At 39.3% G+C, this 18,192-nt stretch overlaps 1 protein-coding gene across 12 annotated transcripts in view; it reads right to left on the bottom strand.

Moving 5' to 3' along the window:
- The window catches only part of JADE3 (jade family PHD finger 3), a 145,887-nt gene that overhangs the window by 23,069 nt on the left and 104,626 nt on the right, over positions 1 to 18,192 (bottom strand). For all 12 annotated transcript variants that reach the window (XM_074392101.1, XM_074392104.1, XM_074392103.1 and 9 more), the window contains 3 exons: positions 12,235 to 12,425; positions 8,781 to 8,992; positions 3,211 to 3,378 (listed from right to left, as the gene is read on the bottom strand). In XM_074392101.1, the coding sequence (XP_074248202.1) occupies positions 3,211 to 3,378; positions 8,781 to 8,992; positions 12,235 to 12,425 (571 nt within the window). The remainder of the gene's footprint in view (positions 1 to 3,210; positions 3,379 to 8,780; positions 8,993 to 12,234; positions 12,426 to 18,192) is intronic.

The following is an 18,192-nucleotide window of genomic DNA, read 5'->3' as shown; positions in this document are numbered from 1 at the left end:
TTATTTGTGGGATCTGAAAATAAAAACAACTGAACTCATGGAGATAGATAGTAGGAAGATGGTTAGAAGAGGGTGGGAAGGGTAGTAGGGGACATGGGAGGGAGGTGGTGATGATTAATGGGTACAAAAAGGATAGCCGGAATGAATGAATAAGACTTACTATTTGATAGCACAACAGAGTGACTACAGTCAAAATAACTTTTTTTTTTTTTTTTTTTTTTTTTTTGAGACAGAGTTTCGCTCTTATTGCCCAGACTGGAGTGCAATGGTGCGATCTTAGCTCACTGCAACCTCTGCCTCCCGGGTTCCAGTGATTCTCCTGTCTCAGCCTCCCAAGTAGCTGGGACTATAGGTGCACACCACCACACCCAGCTAATTTTTGTATTTTTAGTAGAGATGGGGTTTCACCATGTTGACCCGGATGGTCTCGATCTTTTGACCTTGTGATCCACCCGCCTCGGTCTCCCAAAGTGCTGGGATTACAAGCGTGAGCCACCATGCCTGGCCCAAAATAACTTAATTGTACATATGAAAATAACTACAAGAGTGTAACTGGATTGTTTGTAACACAAAAAGGATAAATGCTTGAGGGGATGGATACCCCATGTTCCACAACATCATTATTACTCATTACATGCCTGTATCAAAATCTCATGCATTCCATAAATATATGTATCTAATATGTACCCACAAAAATTAAAAATTAATTTTTTTTGTAGAGACCAGGTCTTGCTATGTTACCCCAGGCTGGTCTTGAATTCCTGGCCTCAAGTGATTCTCCTGCCTTGGCCTCCCAAAGTACTGGGATTACAGGCATGAGCCACTGCGACCAGCCAAGGTTACCTTAATGAATCAAAGATAGCTACACTTTTACTTAGGAACGAAAGAAAGCTACTAAAAGAAGTAACTAAAATTCACAAAATCTAGCATCTGTCATGTTAAGAGATGGTGCTACATGCCTTGTTTCATTTAATCAACTAAGGATGAAAAACAGAGGCAGTGACTAGTCTTTCCATTTGGTTTACTAAAGAAGCATGATATTGTTGGAAAACAGCACATTTATGTAATGAAGAGACTGCAGAATGTAAATAGAAAGGATGAGAATGACATTTTAAAACCAAAGTCTTTAAAACCACATAACTATCATGAGCTTACCCTATTCCCTCAGCCAAAGTAGCTTCAAAGTGAAATTAGTCCTTGGGAGAGTGCTGAAAAGAAAGGGATGCTTCTTTTTGTTTTCCTTTTTGAAACAGGGTCTCACTCTGTCACCTAGGCTAGAGTGCAGTGGCATGATCAGGGCTCACTGCAGCCTCAACCTCCCAGGCTAAGCAATCCTCCTGCCTCAGCCCCCCAAGGTATCTGGGACTACAGGCATGCACCACCACACCTGGCTAATTTTTTGTATTTGTAGTAGAGATGGGTTATTGCCATGTTGCCCAGGCTGGTCTCAAACTCTTGGACTCAAGTGATCTGCCCGCTTCGACCTACCAAAGTGCTGGAATTACAGGTGTGAGCCGCCACACCCAGCAGAAAAGGATGTTTGTAAAAAAAGATGGAAACATTCTTTTTCACGTGAAAATAAGGGGTCAAGCGACTGCTGGTTAAAAGTATTTTCATTCTCCCCTCCCAAATATATACATGAGTTTCTAAGAGAGATACAGCTTTAGAAGGTGAAGAACTCTCAAATAAGGATGCCAATGCCAAACTAGTACCGGTTCTGCCCACATCAGGAAACTAACAGAGAGATCTTGAATAGTCCAGAAGACACTGGAAACCAAAAACTAGAAACCACAAGACAGTGTCAGTAACTGAGAAAGCTTATTTTATTTTTAAAGAGCTCTTCCTGAGTCATGTTCTGGACTTTTATAAGCTGAGAGAGCCTACTCTAGTAGTGAGGGGATTTGCTGCTGGAAAACAGTCATTCTCAAGTCAGAAACTTGAGTTTATTTTATGTCTAGATGTTCTTAGTGAGAAAAAAACTTATCTAAAATTTCTTTAAAATACTGATGTCTATAGCCATAAGAATACAAAAGTATATATGGGACTTTTAGTGTAACTCTGTGAGTTTCTTTATTAGATAGTAACTCCCCTGGAACCAATATTAACAAGATTAAAGACAGGAAAATCTTAAAGGAGAATGAGTTACTGATACAACATCAGCTCCCCATTAACTAGATTCTGCAGTCTCTCTTGTCATGTAGTTAAACTGTCTAACAAATTTGCTGGCTTAGATAGTGGTTGGGGAGAGGGGGTACGAGTGGGTACAGCTGAAGAAAAAAAAAAGGCAGCCATAAGAAGAAATGTCTGGAAGCCCTGTTTTAATTAAGTTAGTGTACACGCAGCACTCAGGAAATACCAGCAACTGAAGGACCAGGCTAGATAATGAGAAATCGAATTTTGCATAAAGAAGGTCTTAGGCAGATATTGAGTCTAAGCCCTGAAAAGAGCTTCAAAAGTAAAGGGCATCTATCACAGTAGATAAAGAGCTATTGCTCACTTTATTTGTAATAGCCTAAACCTGGAACAACCCAAATGCTCATCAAAGGAAAATGAATAAATCAGAGTATATCCATATGACAGAATACTAGCAACAGAAAGGAAAGAACTATTGATATACACCACAACATAGAATGTTAGCCAGACTGAAAAGAGTATATATTGTATGAAGTTTAAAACCAGACAAAGCTAATCTATTGTGATACAGATAAAAATGGTGGTTGTTCTTGGGGACAGAGACTGGAAAGTGGCTATAGAGGATCTTTCTGGGGTGCTTTATGTCTATTTCTAGGATATTACATGTCTTGGTCTGAGTTGTGGTTACAGATACATACATGTGTGAAAGATCACAAAACTCCACACTTAAAATTTGGTATCTTAAGTTTTAACTTAAAAATTTTTGCAGCTCACACCCTGATCTCTCCTCTCGTACACATTTATCAATTTATACATGATATACCCAAATATCACATATATATTTGAGTATTATCCCAAATACCACTGGGAATACCACCTATATACACTAATCAGCATGGGCTTATATACACCTGTGCATCCAAGTAGGCTCTGAGGTAGCTCAAGTGGAAGCACTATTACTTTAGAAACATGCACAAGCATGAAGCATCTCCATACTAAGACTGAATCAGTCTGAATGTTGTGGGGAACAGGGACACCGTGGAGGAAATGGCCTCATGGGCCTGGATGAATTCTTACCTCTGGGATCCACAGGGCACAGCTGACATGAGCCCATTTAGTCCCTGTCCTGGTGGTCTTCATGGCTCCACCTTTCTTTGGACATAACACACACTGCGGATAAATGCCCAGGACACAGGAGCGACAAAGCCAGCTGCCTTCTGGGACCTTGAGGATGCCATAGCAGGCCTGGAGGTATGAGGAGGAGAGGGGAGAATGGTCAGCATCTCACTAGAGTTGATATCTGTTCTGATACACAGTCAAAGAGTATCCTCTGCTTTTGAGAGAAAGGCAAATAAAGCTGAACAAGCTTACATCCAGTATTAATTAAAAAATACTCAAAAACGCAACTTCCAGCATCTGTCCTAAGATCAACATATCTGTCCCTGAGAACTGACTTTAAAGATGATAAAACAAGACTAGGAGAGAAAGCCAATGCTAAGCCCAACTGTTATCTGAGTGTTGTGATTACAGCATTTTTTTGGTCTGTGTTCTAAAGCTTTTTCAATGATTATGTATTATAATTAGTCAAACACTTATTGAACATTTCCTAAAAGTCATACACTGTTGTGATCAAGAAAAAAGTGTTATAAAATAAAGAGAATGAACCTTCTGAGGAGCAAATGAACTAACGTTTATAAAAAGCCTATTAAGCGCCTAATCCATAAAAAGTACTCAGTAGGTGGGCATGATGGCTCATGCCTGTAATCCAGCACTTAGGGAGGCTGAGGCGGGTAGATTACCTGAGGTCAGGAGTTTGAGACCAACCTGACCAAAATGGTAAAACCCCGTCTCTATTAAAAATATAAAAATTAGCTGGGTGTGGCAGTGTGTGCCTGTAGTCCCAGCTACTGAGGAGGCTGAGACAGGAGAACTGCTTGAACCTGGGAGGCAGAGGTCGCAGTCTGAGCCAAGATTTTGCCACTGCACTCCAGCCTGGGTGACAGAGCAAGACTCTGTCTCAAAAAAAAAAAAAAAAAAAAAAAAAAAAGTACTCAGTAAATTGTAGCAATTGTTTGCTTGGGTTGAAGAAACAGGGACTCGTGAATTTATCTTGAATAGAATATTACACTAATCACAATAATTTATAATGAGTTCTGGAAGGTGCTTCAAATCCTTTATGGAATGAAGTTGGAAAAATAAATGAATTACTGTGAGAGACTGGAGATTAGTTTGGGAAACATTCTAGACTCCCTTTTCGCTATCCCCAATTTTCCCCATCATTTCCTCCTTACTGCTCTACCCCTTTAGAGACTAAATGATTCAATATGGCAGCTTTGAAATTTCTGTCTACCTCAGGAGATTTACCCTCAGTTCGGATTCAAGTTATAACAGTTACAATATCTGCCTCCCACAACCTGCTCCTTTTCCAAACTCCTTCTTTACATGTTATCACCATGCTTCCTATCTTCTAGATCCAAATTCCTGGACTTGTATTATTTACTTTCTTTCATTTGCTGACCTGGTGCTTACTATCCTCCCTACAGTGGCCCCAAGACTCTGACCTTCCTCTCCATCCCCACCACTTGCTCTATTCAAGTTCTCATTATACCATGCCCAGATTAATTTCTACATTTTCTTTTTCCCCCTTCACACCTCCAAACCTTCCTCTACTTGGCTGGCAGATTCTCCTCACTAAAATAATCCATACCATTGCATAGTGGCAAACCTTTTAGATATTCTTTCTACCTTTACCTGCCCCCTACCACCCAAACTAGGGGTTGGCTGTTTTCCAAGGTCTGTTTTAGAAAGCCAACAAGCGAAGAATGGTTTTCACATTTTTAAAGGGTTGTAAAGAGTAGAATATGTAACAGAGACTGCATGTGGCCTACGAAGTCTGAAATATTTATCTCAGCCCCTTAAAGAAAAAGTTTGCTGGTTCCTTGTCTAAAGCCTGCTGCTTCTTGCACCTCTCTATCTGATCTCACGCTGTACTATGCCCAAACACATGGCTTCTGATTTGGACAGGCAGGCTTCCTGGTTTTCTCCATAACTGGTCATTCTCATTATGTCCATGTGTCTAAGCAGTTTCCCTGCTCTACATGGTCAACTGTTCTTAGCACAGCTGGACCTTTCTCACCCTTCCAGACCTGGTTCAAACTCCAGGCCCCTTCAAAAACCCTGCTCAGGCACTGCAGCCCCTTGTGTTTACCCCACTGCCTGACTCCTGTCTTCCACTCCATGCAATTTCCCTCACCAAGTACATAGTCAGCATTATGTATTCTTATTTATTTCTTTTGAAGCAGGATCTTGCTCTGTCACCCAGGCTGGATGCCATGGCATGATCTCGGCTCACTGTAGCCTCGACTTCCTGAGCTCAAGCAATCGTCCCACCTTAGCCTCCTGAGTAGCTAGGACCACAGGCATGTGCCACCCTGCCCAGCTAATTTGTTACAGGTGTGAGCCACAGCATATGGGCATCATGTGTTCTTTTTCTCTATGTTTGCTGTTGTGTTTCCTCTCCTCAGTGAGATTTTAGTATTTTCTTTTAATCAACCCTGGCCTACAGAACTCAGTGAAACTTTAAGGTTACTAGAGGTAGAGCTGTTATCATCAATTTATCTGGAATGCCCCCTATGCTGAACTTGAGTAGGTGATTAGATAGAACAAATTTATTTAGCTCAAGAACCAAAGCTGGACTCTAAGTAGGCTGCTCTCACAACAGCAAGGCATCATTTTACAAGGTTTCTAACCTTCAAAGCTCTTTCTCTGCAGGCCCAGAATGTTTGCTAGGAAACAAAAGCAAGTTTCCTCCCTAAAATAGAGTCCCTTTCAGACTAGCAGAAGAGATGTCAGTGGCCAGCTCTTGGAATATCCTTAACCTCCTGTCCAGTCTACTGGGCAGAACATCATTTACTGAGACCTTCTGTGGACTTACTCATGGTCATAAGATCATAGATTCATGTAAAAGGATTTGCAATGGTCCTAACTTTCACATTTTTTAAAGAAAAAATGTTAAATTCATTTTTAAAATCTAAAGGCTACTTATGTACACATCTCTTCCAAAGTACTGACCATAAGTGTACTTTTGTCACTGAGGAACAAACACTGAATATAATATGGTGTCAGTAAAGAAGAAAAATCATGTTTAATAAATTCAGATATCACCATGTCCCCATTCTGTTAGGGCATAAACCAAATCTTCCAAGTCATTTTAAGTCACTTTTCAGTCAACAGAGGGAGCTCTAAGCTAAGTATCTCTTTAGAATCCAAGTAAATATACTCACTTTGGAAGAATCTCTTTTATGTGAAACTTTATATGGTACCAATGTCCCAGCTTTAATACATACCAGTTTACATTCTGCAAGGTCTGGTCAGTTACTGTCATCTCATCTCTTTCTATGTGAGAAAGGGGCATCATTTATAGTCATTACCAGTATCATTTTCAAGCCTAATAAATAGCCTTGGAGATTATGCTACATTTAATATCGTTAAAGAACTTGAGCTTACTTAATATTTTGTCCCAACTATAAAGGACAAATATAGGAAATACATACAGATGACCTTTATGCTATTCCTTTTAAGCCTACTACAAATCCACAATCATTTATCTGAAACCTCTAGGGTAAGAAAAATTAGGAAATCCAGAATTGCTCAGATCTTAGGAAAGTGTATATACAGTATATGACCTAAGCCCTCAGTGGGACCAGGGGCAACACCATATAACCAAATACATTAATAGTTCTCTAACAAAATATATGAGTATTTACACTAAATGGATAAGGACTATAAATGGCCTCATACTGGGTGAGTTCTGCTATTGTCTTCAAATCAGTTCTGGTGTGAAACTTCAGCAATAATGTGCATTTTTCAGAACTTTATAGTTTTGGAATTGTGGAGAAGGGACTGTGGGCTTCTATTGTGAGATATAATACTTAAATTGATAGTTAAACAGTAAAGATTTTCTGCTCTCAAAATGTGATATAAATGCCAATAATTGGTAAAGTGAAGACAAATTTTCAAAATTCACTTTGTTAAAGGACACAGGTAAATGAAGAAAAATACCCAATTGGTCACAGAATAATTCTGAATACCTTTTACATACAGGGGGTTAGGTTAGGTGGCCCAGGGAATTATAATAATCCTAAGTCCTGGTTTCTACCTGCTATGTTATCTATTCTAATTATTTTAGTCATTTTGTAACCAGGATGATCTTTCTAAAATACAAATCGTATCCTTCAGGGTTGACAGGACAGAACTGAAGCTCCTTAGTTTGTCAGAAGGTCCTTTACACACGTCTCTTGTATCCCTCTCTACCCTCACTCTCCATGCCTTCCCTACTCTACTCTGCCACTTTACAGTTCTGAAGCCTTCAGTTGCCTCTAATATACTTTGCCTGCTTTCACTATGCTGTCTCAACATATTCTCCTCTCTGTCTGAACACATGTTGCTGGTTTACTTGACATCTCCTTTGGACATTAAGATTCAGCTTGGATGTGACCTCCTGGAAGTTGTCCCTGACCCTCATTTCTCACAAATGCATTTCCATAGCAGCTTGGACTTATATCTATAAAAACACTTAGCATATGATGCTAAATTGGCAGTTTCCTTTTATTTTTTACACCAGATTATGATCTCCCTGAGGGCAGAGACCATGTCTGCCTCTTCATCACTGACTGTGTCCTCAGCATGCAGCACAATCCTGGCCCATGGAGTACTGTACCTATTTGCTAGATAAATTAACAAAATGAATGAAATATACAACAGGTTCACAAGAATGAAAAATCACTTAGGGTAAGGGAGTTCAAGAAAGGATTTGAACTAGACCTTGAAAAATATGTAGATTTTTGATAGCAGGGAGGTAAGAGGACACATTTACAAATTGGGATGTGGCAGAAACAGGGGAGATAGGACTGTGTCAGGAATATTAATCACTGTACCTTGAGTAACCTTATTTTGTTGTAGCATAGTGTTTGTGGGGGAAAAAATGGAAAGAGCTGAAAAGAGGGTTGACATAAATCATCATCATTAATTAAAAAGCCAATGTAGTAGAAAGAATGACAAATAATCAGCTTGGGTAAAGTCACATCACCTCTCCTGGTATTTGTGTAAAATTGAGGAGTTACACAGTCTTTTGCAGTCCTAAAATTCTGTGACCCTTGAAAGTGGGGTGGACCTTCTTGGGAGTGAAATGTATATCGGATGGGGGAGGGTCTTGAGTGCCAGGATAAGGAGTCCAGACTTCTATTTGTAGGAAGTGTAAACTCACCAAGGTTACTGACTGTGGGTGTAGCCTCATGAGGCTATGGAGATTTGAAGGCAGAGGAGAGACCCCAGACAGGCAGCAATGAGATCCCCCTTGCAGAGGGTACGGGGGGTGTGGGGACAAACTGAACAAGGCAATCCCAATGGTCTTGGCATAAAGCGACACAATAAAGACCTGGGTTTAGCCCCAAGGGGTAAAGTTAGTCAGCAAGTCATCTTGGGGGTCATAAGAAGTATTATTGCTAGAGGAAATACCGAAGAACAACCAGGTCAAATCTTTATTTTCACCCTTGAATGCGAGCTGCCCCAGATATGGGTGCTGGAGATCATCACTGAACTTCGGAAAGGCTGACCGTAGGGAGGTGACGGTCTCCACTCTCACTAACCTGATGCACGCAGACGTTACACTTATCACAGAACACCATATCATTCCCTTCTTCACTGTCTGGAGACCGGCACACATCACAGATCACATCTTCATCATACTCTATGCCTAGCCCTTCCTCTGTCTCAATAGCATGGTTCATATTTTCATGGCAATGGCGTTCCAGGACTTCTATTGTCTTTTCCATAAGATTCTCATCAACTGGCCCACAACCTGCACAGAAATACAAACAATCAATCAACCCATCAGTCAGCTGTCATTCGCAAATCACCTACTGTGAGCCCAGTGCAGGAGTGGGTAGGATTCTAAAGGATAAAAACATATCTTTCCTGCTCTAAAACAACCAGATTTCAAAAAATATTTTGCTAGTGCTACTCTAACATTTACCTATAATCATATATTAGTGTTTGATACATGAAAGGAGATATACATTTCACCATGTTCCTTAGAGATATGTTACTGACCCTTTCGATTTCTTGTCCAAATCCCAGCCAGTCTCTTCTTAAATCTCCATTTTCTCTTATTCTCACTATAGGAGGACTTTCACCAAACTTTGTAATTCTGAACACGATAATTTGTAGCATAGCAATTAAAGTCATATAATTATTTGGACATAAATAATAATTCGTAGCAAGTTAGCTTCAATGAGTACATCTAATGATTATACAAGGAAATTTTCATATGCAAATGTATAAAGCCATAAAAGAAAGTTCTAGGTCCTATGTGTAGGTGATTACACATATAATATATTTTGTTTTTCAAATCTGACTTTTAAAAAAATCCAATAGTATTTTTCAATGGCAAACTATAATAACATATAAACCTATTAACATTCATAAAGGTCTAACTTCAATTTTGAAATTACCTTGTTTCCTGATTCCCTTTTCCAACTACACCTTCATTTTTATCTTAGCCTTCCACATTTATTAATCCAATTTTGTGGGAGCACATATGTATTTATTCTAACAGCTCGTAAACTCAGGAATAATCCTCAAAATGATCCAAAACAAATTTACCCAAGTATTCCATTTCATTTGTAATATAAGATATCCTAAGAAGCTTTAGAATACACATAAACTACCATTTTAAGGTTGTGGCTACTTATGAAACCAAAAACTACCCAGGCCTTATGTTTCATTTTTCCAGTCAAGACAAATTATATATTTTTTTTGAGTAAAGGAATATAGTATCTGGTTATAAGAAAACTTGGATTAAAATTCCAACTTCACCTCATATTAGCTATGTAAGCTTTGACAGGTTATTTACCCTCTTTAGGGCTTAGTGTTCTTATCTATGAAATAAATATGATAAGAAACCCACTGATTTGTTGTGAAGCTGAGATAAAGTAATGTTCATATTAAGGACTTTTTAGGTTAGGTTGAGTGCTGGCTACATGTTAAGCACCATACTAAGCAATATCCTTAATTCATAACATGCTTAATATTGTTTTTAAAAAGTTTACTTTAAGCTCTTAGACACCTCACTGTAATATTCACCCTAAAAAAATTGCAGAGATACTGCAATCCTCTTTGGGATCCTGGAACAGAAAAAGGTTGTTAAGTGGAAAAACCTAGGAAATCTCAATAAAGTCTGAAGTTAATAGTAATGTACCTGTGTTGGTTTCGTAGTTTTGACATATGTACCATGGTAAAGTAAGATGTTAACATAGGGGAACTGAAACCATGAGGTGTATAAGAGAACTCCCTGTACTAACAGTGCAACTTTTCTATAAATCTAACTATTCCAAAATAAAAAGTTTACTTTAAAAACTCATCCAAAGAGAATTAATTACAAAATACCAAAGGAACCTCATTATAAGGTAGTTTCATGTCAAGGGCAGCCTTGTAATGATTGTGACATCTATGGATATTTTATGCACCATGAACACAGGCACACACTGAGCCACGGATCCACTTGATTATGTGCTCATACTCTGATTTTACTTCTCTGTCAGTCTTTTATTCACTTCTCTTTGTGGTTGCCACCCTAAATTTACCACTCCCTTCTCCTCTTAGAGGGCAAAGCAAGAAAAGACATAAAATAAAAAGCTTTAAAAATCAAGGAATAAGCTGGGCATGGTGGCTCATGCCTGTAATCCCAGCACTTTGGGAGGCTGAGGCGGGTGGATCATGAGGTCAGGAGTTTGAGATCAGTCTGACCAAGATGGATAAACCCTGTGTCTACTAAAAATACAAAATTAGCTGGGCATGGTGGTGAATGCCTATAATCCCAGTTACTTGGGAGGCTGATGCAGGAGAATCGCTTGAACCTGGGAGACGGAGGTTGCAGTGAGCAGAGATCGTGCATTGCACTCCAGCCTGGGTAACAAGAGTGAAACTCCGCCAAAAAAAAAAAAAAAAAAAAAAAAAAAAAAAAAAAAAACAACAACAACCAAACAACCAAGGCATAAGGATTGGTTATTGGCAGAGTAACTATCATCCCCATGCCAAACTGCTTTAATATAATTTTAATTTTTTATTCATGTGCATTCAGATACTAGCTTCAAAAGAAAGAAAGGAAAAAGGGAGGGCGGGGATAAAAGAAAAACCACTGATCCTTATACTAACAATGAAAAAATGTGATTCAAACAAAAATGAGATCAAATGTATCCTTCACCATATCTTATATGGAGACTTAAAAGCCACCCACAGTTCTACAGGAAAACTTGGACGTGAATACTGCTTCTTAGACTGAAAACAGATGAATGAGAACTGTGTGTAAGTATAAAATGAGTTATCTTTCAGCCTAGCATTTCTCAGTACTGCTGGTATGGTACTGTATGGCACACATTTACTTTAAAATTATTACTTATGTTTACTTCCATATGTAAACAGAAGTTTGTTTTTATTTCATTTTATTTTTTGAATATTGTGTGACAACTCTAGAACTCAGTGGAAGTAGCTAAGGACTGCTTTGTGAATGTTTTGCCCTAGGCCTGTCACTTTTCTTCTGGGCAGCAAAATTACAAGTCCTACATTAACGGGTACTGTCATAGCAATCTGTCAGTTGCAGTGGTGCTATTCAATGCTGAAGTTGGAGATTCTCTCCAACCCCCTGGCAGAGAGGCCTCTACCTCTGCCCCTGCTCACTGATCAGACTGCTTTTCAGGCCAGGAACCTGCCTCAGAATTCTCAACCAGAAGTCCAGTCAGCCATGGCCACTTTCACACTTCCTGAATTGGGAAATAACTTCATGAAACCTACATGCCATCCTTGATCTGTGCCTTTCACTATTAATAAGGAAAGAAATGGTCGTATTTAAGTGTTATTGCTCTATTTCTATGTATGCATTTGAAGAAATATCTCATTAAGTCAAGATAAAATAAAAGAGAAAAATAAATTAAAAGGCCAGAAAAGAAGGCAACAAGATCAAAACAAATTAAAGGGTTCTGATAACCTAAAAAAAAAAAAAAAAAGTGAGTTAAGTCACAACTTACTTGTGAGAAAAGAACTTACCCATTTCTGCAAGGTCTTCATTGAGCTCCTTAAGCCAGAAAATGTCCATGTCATCAAGGTCATAACGGCAAACAGATGCTGCCAACTCCATGATGTTGATGTAGCCAGGCTCTGTGGTGTCTGGGCTGGAGCAGTGAATATACTTCCGGGGTCGGACAAACAGAACGTCCTTTACCTTGTCAGCTATAATCCTAGAAAAGCAAGAGAAAGACAATGATAACGATCAACAAATGACAGATTCCATGTACTGAATGGATGGCTAAATGCCCTCTGGGAGGTATGGAGGATTCCTTTCTAAAAGGCAAATGGTTCTACAAATTTAGTTTTGTCATCTGCTGTTAACTCACTGACTGCTAACAATATTCTTTATTCACCCTCATGGATCCTGGTTCCCATCATCCTAATTAAAAAAAAATTTTTATAGACAATGTCTTGCTTAACCACCCAGGCTGGAATGCAGTGGCAAGATAATAGCTTACCACAGCCTTGAACTCCTGGGCTCCAGTGATCCTCCTGCCTCAGCTTCTCAAGTAGCTGAGACTACAGCACATGCCATCATGCCAGGCTAATGGTCCAAAAATATATATATTTTTGGGTAAGAGATGGGATCTCACTACATTGCCCAGGCTGGTCTTGAATTCTTGGCCTTAAGCAATCCTTTTGACTTGGCTTCCTAAAATGTTGGGATTACTGGTGTGAGCCACCACGCCCGGCCCATTCATTCTAATAAAATGTTGTCATGTTAGTGTGTTCTTGGTACAATGGCCACCAAATTTATTTAGAAGAGGAAACTTGGGAGGGGGCAATATCTACACAAAGGCACAGCAAGATCTCATACCAAAGATATATTTCAGGCAAATTAATGATTTTCTGCCATGGAATACTGGATGGAGGTACAGAACACAGGCTTTAGTCTCACATAGGCTTGTTTTTTTTCTGTCACTCACTCACATGGTGTATTACTTACTTTAATTAATTTATTGATTTAGAGATGGAGTCTCACTCTATTGCCCAGGCTGGAGTGCAGTGGTATGGTCTTGGCTCACTGTACTCTCCGCCTCCCAGGTTCTCCTGCCTCACCCTCCTGAGTAGCTGGGATTACGGGTGCCTGCTACCAAGCCTGGCTAATGTTTTGTATTTTTAGTAGAGACAGGGTTTCATCATGTTGGCCAAGGCTGGTCTAGAACTCCTGACCTTGTGATCCGTCTGCCTCGGCCTCCCAAAGTGCTGGGATTACAGGTGTGAGCAACCACGCCCAGCCACTTACTTTACATAATGTTCCGTTTTCTTAGCTAAAAAGTAAGGATAACGATAATTAAATATGATAAAAATAATATCTAGCAAAGACATGGAATCAACCTAAATGCACATCAATAACAGACTGGATAAATAAAATGTGGTACATATACACCATGGAATACTATGCAGCCATAAAAAGAAATGAGATCATGTCCTTTGTAGGGACATGGATGGAGTTGGAAGCCATTATCTTCAGGAAACTAACGGAGGAACAGAAAACTAAAACCTGCATGTTGTCGCTTTTAAGCGGAAACTGAATGGTGAAAATACATGAACACATGGTGAGGGGAACAACACACACTGCAGCCTGTTAGCGAGGGGAGGGAGAGCATCAGGAAGAATAGCTAATGGATGCTGGGCTTAATACCTAGGTGATGGGATGATCTGTGTAGCAAACCACCATGGCACATGTTTACCTATGTAACAAACCTGTACATCCTGCTCATGTACCCTTGAACTTAAAATAAAAGTTGAAAGGAAAAAATGTCAAATTTGTAGGACTATTATAACAATTACACAGAAAAAAACAGATAAAAGTGTTTGGCCTAGTATATAGTAAAAATAGATGCTCAATAACATCATTGTTATTGTTTTTATATTCCTTGTTATTTTCACTACTTATGCAAATGAGTTAAAGCCAAGAGGCCATGAAGCTATACACACTCAATCAATTTCTCAACCAAAAACCATAGCAACCATAAATCTAAGCCCAAGCAGACTTGATATTTCCCCTCACCCTTCCTGACATCCAAGAACTCAAGGCAAGGAAACCAAGCAAGAGAAAAAATAAAAGTTTTTCATGCCAACAACTTATTATTGGTGGTTTAAATACTCCATGAGGCCTCAGAAAATTTAACCAAGAGAAAAATCTGTATTATTATTCTGTGGCCATCTAAAAAAAGAAATAAACACACATATATCATCATAAAATAATGAAAATCATTTCTCTGGAAGGCTTCTGGAGCCAGTTTCTTTACTCTAGAGTTATCATATATACACGGAAGGATTTATAAACATAAACATATTCCTATGAATACACATAAAATATATACAGGCATAGTCTACCCTAAAAATGTAGAGAATATTGCCTCCTAAGAATTATTCCAAAGGCCTATGATTCCAAATAATGAACCTGAATAAAGCTAATAACAACTACACACATTTGCACATTTTAATTTTTCTACCATACGAAGTTTTTAAAGCCAAAGGCAACAAATATTTGAGGAAAAATGCAGAAACCTCAAATATTAATTGAAACTAAAATTTTGGGAATTGCTGTTAGAGGCCTGCTTCCAACTGAAACATACTCAGCTAAAAAGGGCAGGACAGACATATGAATTCTTCAGAGACTATGAGATTAAATATGTCATGTTTCTTTGGTGCATGGCCTAGAAGGTAATTGCAGAATATCCAATTTTTTGTCAAGAGTCATCTTTTTCTAAGGAAGACCATTTTGCTAACTATTCATCTCAACTGCCTCAAATTCTACATAAAACAAGGTAGACTATAAATGTTTTTCTATACTAATATGCTCATTAAGCTTCTGGAAGAAAACAGAGGCGAATATATTTATGACCCTGGGGCAGGCAAAGATATTTTAAATAAGACACAAAAGCCATTAACAAAGGAAGAGACTGAAAAATGAAACTAGAACTTCTTGTTATCAAAAGATACAATTAAGAGAATAAAAAGGCAATCCATGGGACAGGAGAAGATATTTGCAATTACACATAGACAACAAAGGACTTACATCTACAATATATAATAAACTCTTACAAATTAATTAGAAAAAGACAACCCAATTAAAAGCTGGGCAAAAAACTTAAATAAATACTTCACAAATAAGGCTATCCAGGTGGCAAATAAACTTTTAAAAGTTTCTCAACCTCATTAGTTATCACGAAAATGCAAACTGAAATTATAATCACTATTATCTACCACAATAAACTTAAAAAGATTGTCCAGAAATTGAAAATACTAAATGTTAGTAAGGACATGGAGCAAACAGATCTCTCTTATGCTGCTGGTGGGAGTGTGAATTCCCACAACCATTTTGGCAGCAGATATTATAGCTGAACATATACATACCCATGATCTAGCAAATCCACACTAGGTACATACTTAGCAAAAGTGTACATACATGTATACCAAATGATGAATAAAAGGGCTCATATCAGCATTTTTACAGTAGGTAAAAACTGGAAACAACCCAAATATGTATCAAGAGCAGAATTAAAAATGTGGCATATCACACAATGCATGACACAGAAGTGAAAATTAATGAATTACTCCATGCAACAGCATGGATGGATTGCACAATTGTAATGATGAGCAAAACAATCCAGTCTCAAATAATTATATACTGTAGGAGTCTATTCATAGGAAGTTCAAAAACTGGCAAAACTGTTACCTAGAGTGAGGGAGGTCAGTTACTAGCGGGGAGAAGAAGGGATTCTGGGGTGTCAGTAATATATTTTCTTTTCTTTTTTTGAGGCATTTCTCAGTGGCATGACCACGGCTCACTTGCAGCCTCAACCTCCTGCGCTCAAGTGATCCTGCCACCTCAGTCTCCTGAGTAGCTGAACTATAGGTGCACACCACGATGGCTAGTTTTAAAATCTTCTGTAGAGATGGGGGCTCACTGTGTTGCCCAGGCTAGTCCTAAACTCCTGGGCTCAAGTGACCCTGTCGTCTTGGCCTCACAAAGTGCTGGTATTACAGGTATGAGCCACTGTGACCAGCCATGTTTTATTTCCTGATCTTGGTGGAAGATAAATGAGTGCATTTAATTTTTTTTTTTTTTTTTTTTTTTTTTTTTTTTTTTTTGAGATGGAGTTTCGCTCTTGTTACCCAGGCTGGAGTGCAATGGCGCGATCTTGGCTCACTGCAACCTCTGCCTCCTGGGTTCAGGCAATTCTCCTGCCTCAGCCTCCTAAGTAGCTGGGATTACAGGCACACACCACCATGCCCAGCTAATTTTTTTTTTTTTTTTGTATTTTTAGTAGAGATGGGGTTTCACCATGTTGACCAGGATGGTCTCGATCTCTTGACCTCATGATCCACCTGCCTTAGCCTCCCAAAGTGCTGGGATTACAGGCTTGAGCCACCGCGCCTGGTGAGTGCATTTAATTTTTGAAAATTCACTGAGCTGTACAGCTTTTTGGACTCTTCTGTGTGGATATTATACTTCAATGCAAAATTTACAATAATGATAATGACAGCGACGTCATCTCACTCATCTTTCCTCATGCATCTTGAACTAAAGGTCTGCATCTAAGGACTAAGTCCATGACAATAAATTATATACTAAAACAGTAACACCAAATGCAAGGAAATATGCGGGTAAAAGATGAAGTTAATGTAAACTCACAAGGAGAAATTACTATATTTATAATGATAGAGGGGAAGGGCTGTGAGAATTAGTACAAAAATATGTTTGGGTTTAAAAAATGCAGCTTCAATATTTTCGAGTATATGTAATATTGCTAAAGCTGGAGGAAATCCCAGGATTATCCCCCTGGATGATTTTCTTTCTTGGGTATGTACTATGGATAGACACACTTTTTTTTTTTTTTTTTTTTTTTTTTTAAAGACCGAGTCTCACTCTTGTTTCCCAGGCTGGAGTGCAGTGGTGTGATCTCAGCTTACTGCAGCCTTGGCCTCCTGGATTGAAGTGTTCTCCTGCCTCAGCCTCCCGAGTAGCTGGGATTACAGGTGCCTGTCACCATGCCCCACTAATTTCTGTATTTTTAGTAGAGATGGGGTTTTGCCATGTCGGCCAGGCTGGTCTCAAACTCCTGACCTCAGGTGATCCACCTGCCTCGGCCTTCCAAAGTGCCGGGATTACAGGTGTGAGCCACCGTGCCCAGCCTGATACTCTTTAAATGGTCACTAGACTATTGACCAAATCAGGAAAAGCTCACAAGTCTAGAGGTATGAGCAATTTTGTTAGGATGAGGTAACCTCAACTTTCAATTTGGATGCTTGCGTGTAACTGAATGTTGTAATAACTTTCCAGATGACTAGCCTTTGGTGAAAGGACCCACAATCACACCTGCTCTCCAGGGAAGGCCAGTGGCTCGAACACTACTACCTCCAACCCTTGTGGATACTGCTGTACCAACTAAGGAGCCAATATAAAGGTAACTGCCATCACTCTAACCCAGGCATCCCCAAACTTTTTACACAGGGGGCCAGTTCACTGTCCCTCAGATCGTTGGAGGGCCGCCACATACTGTGCTCCTCTCACTGACCACCAATGAAAGAGGTGCCCCTTCCTGAAGTGTGGCGGGGGGCCGGATAAATGGCCTCAGGGGGCCGCATGCGACCCGCGGGCCGTAGTTTGGGGACGCCTGCTCTAACCTGATATATAGCCTCCTCCAGTGTCTTATGTATAGAGACCCCTCAGTTAATCTAAATATTTGGCAGGTAGAGACTATGCTGCATTTCCTAATAAGTGGATTAGAATCATTTGTGAACACTACAGAAACTGCATAAAACCAAAACCATAGGTTTTATAAAGGTTTGAAATAAATGCCTTACAAATGAACTAGATAGATCTGGGTGTGGTGCTATGCTTCTGTAGTCCCAGCTACTCAAGAGGCTGAGACAGGAAGATCACTTGAGCTCAGGAATTTGAGGCTGTAGTGAGCTATGATT

The sequence above is a fragment of the Saimiri boliviensis genome, chromosome X, assembly GCF_048565385.1.
Source record: "Saimiri boliviensis isolate mSaiBol1 chromosome X, mSaiBol1.pri, whole genome shotgun sequence".
NCBI classification, from domain to species: domain Eukaryota; kingdom Metazoa; phylum Chordata; class Mammalia; order Primates; family Cebidae; genus Saimiri; species Saimiri boliviensis.
Note: the sequence above shows the minus strand (reverse complement) of the source record. Positions and strands in the feature narration are given on the sequence as shown.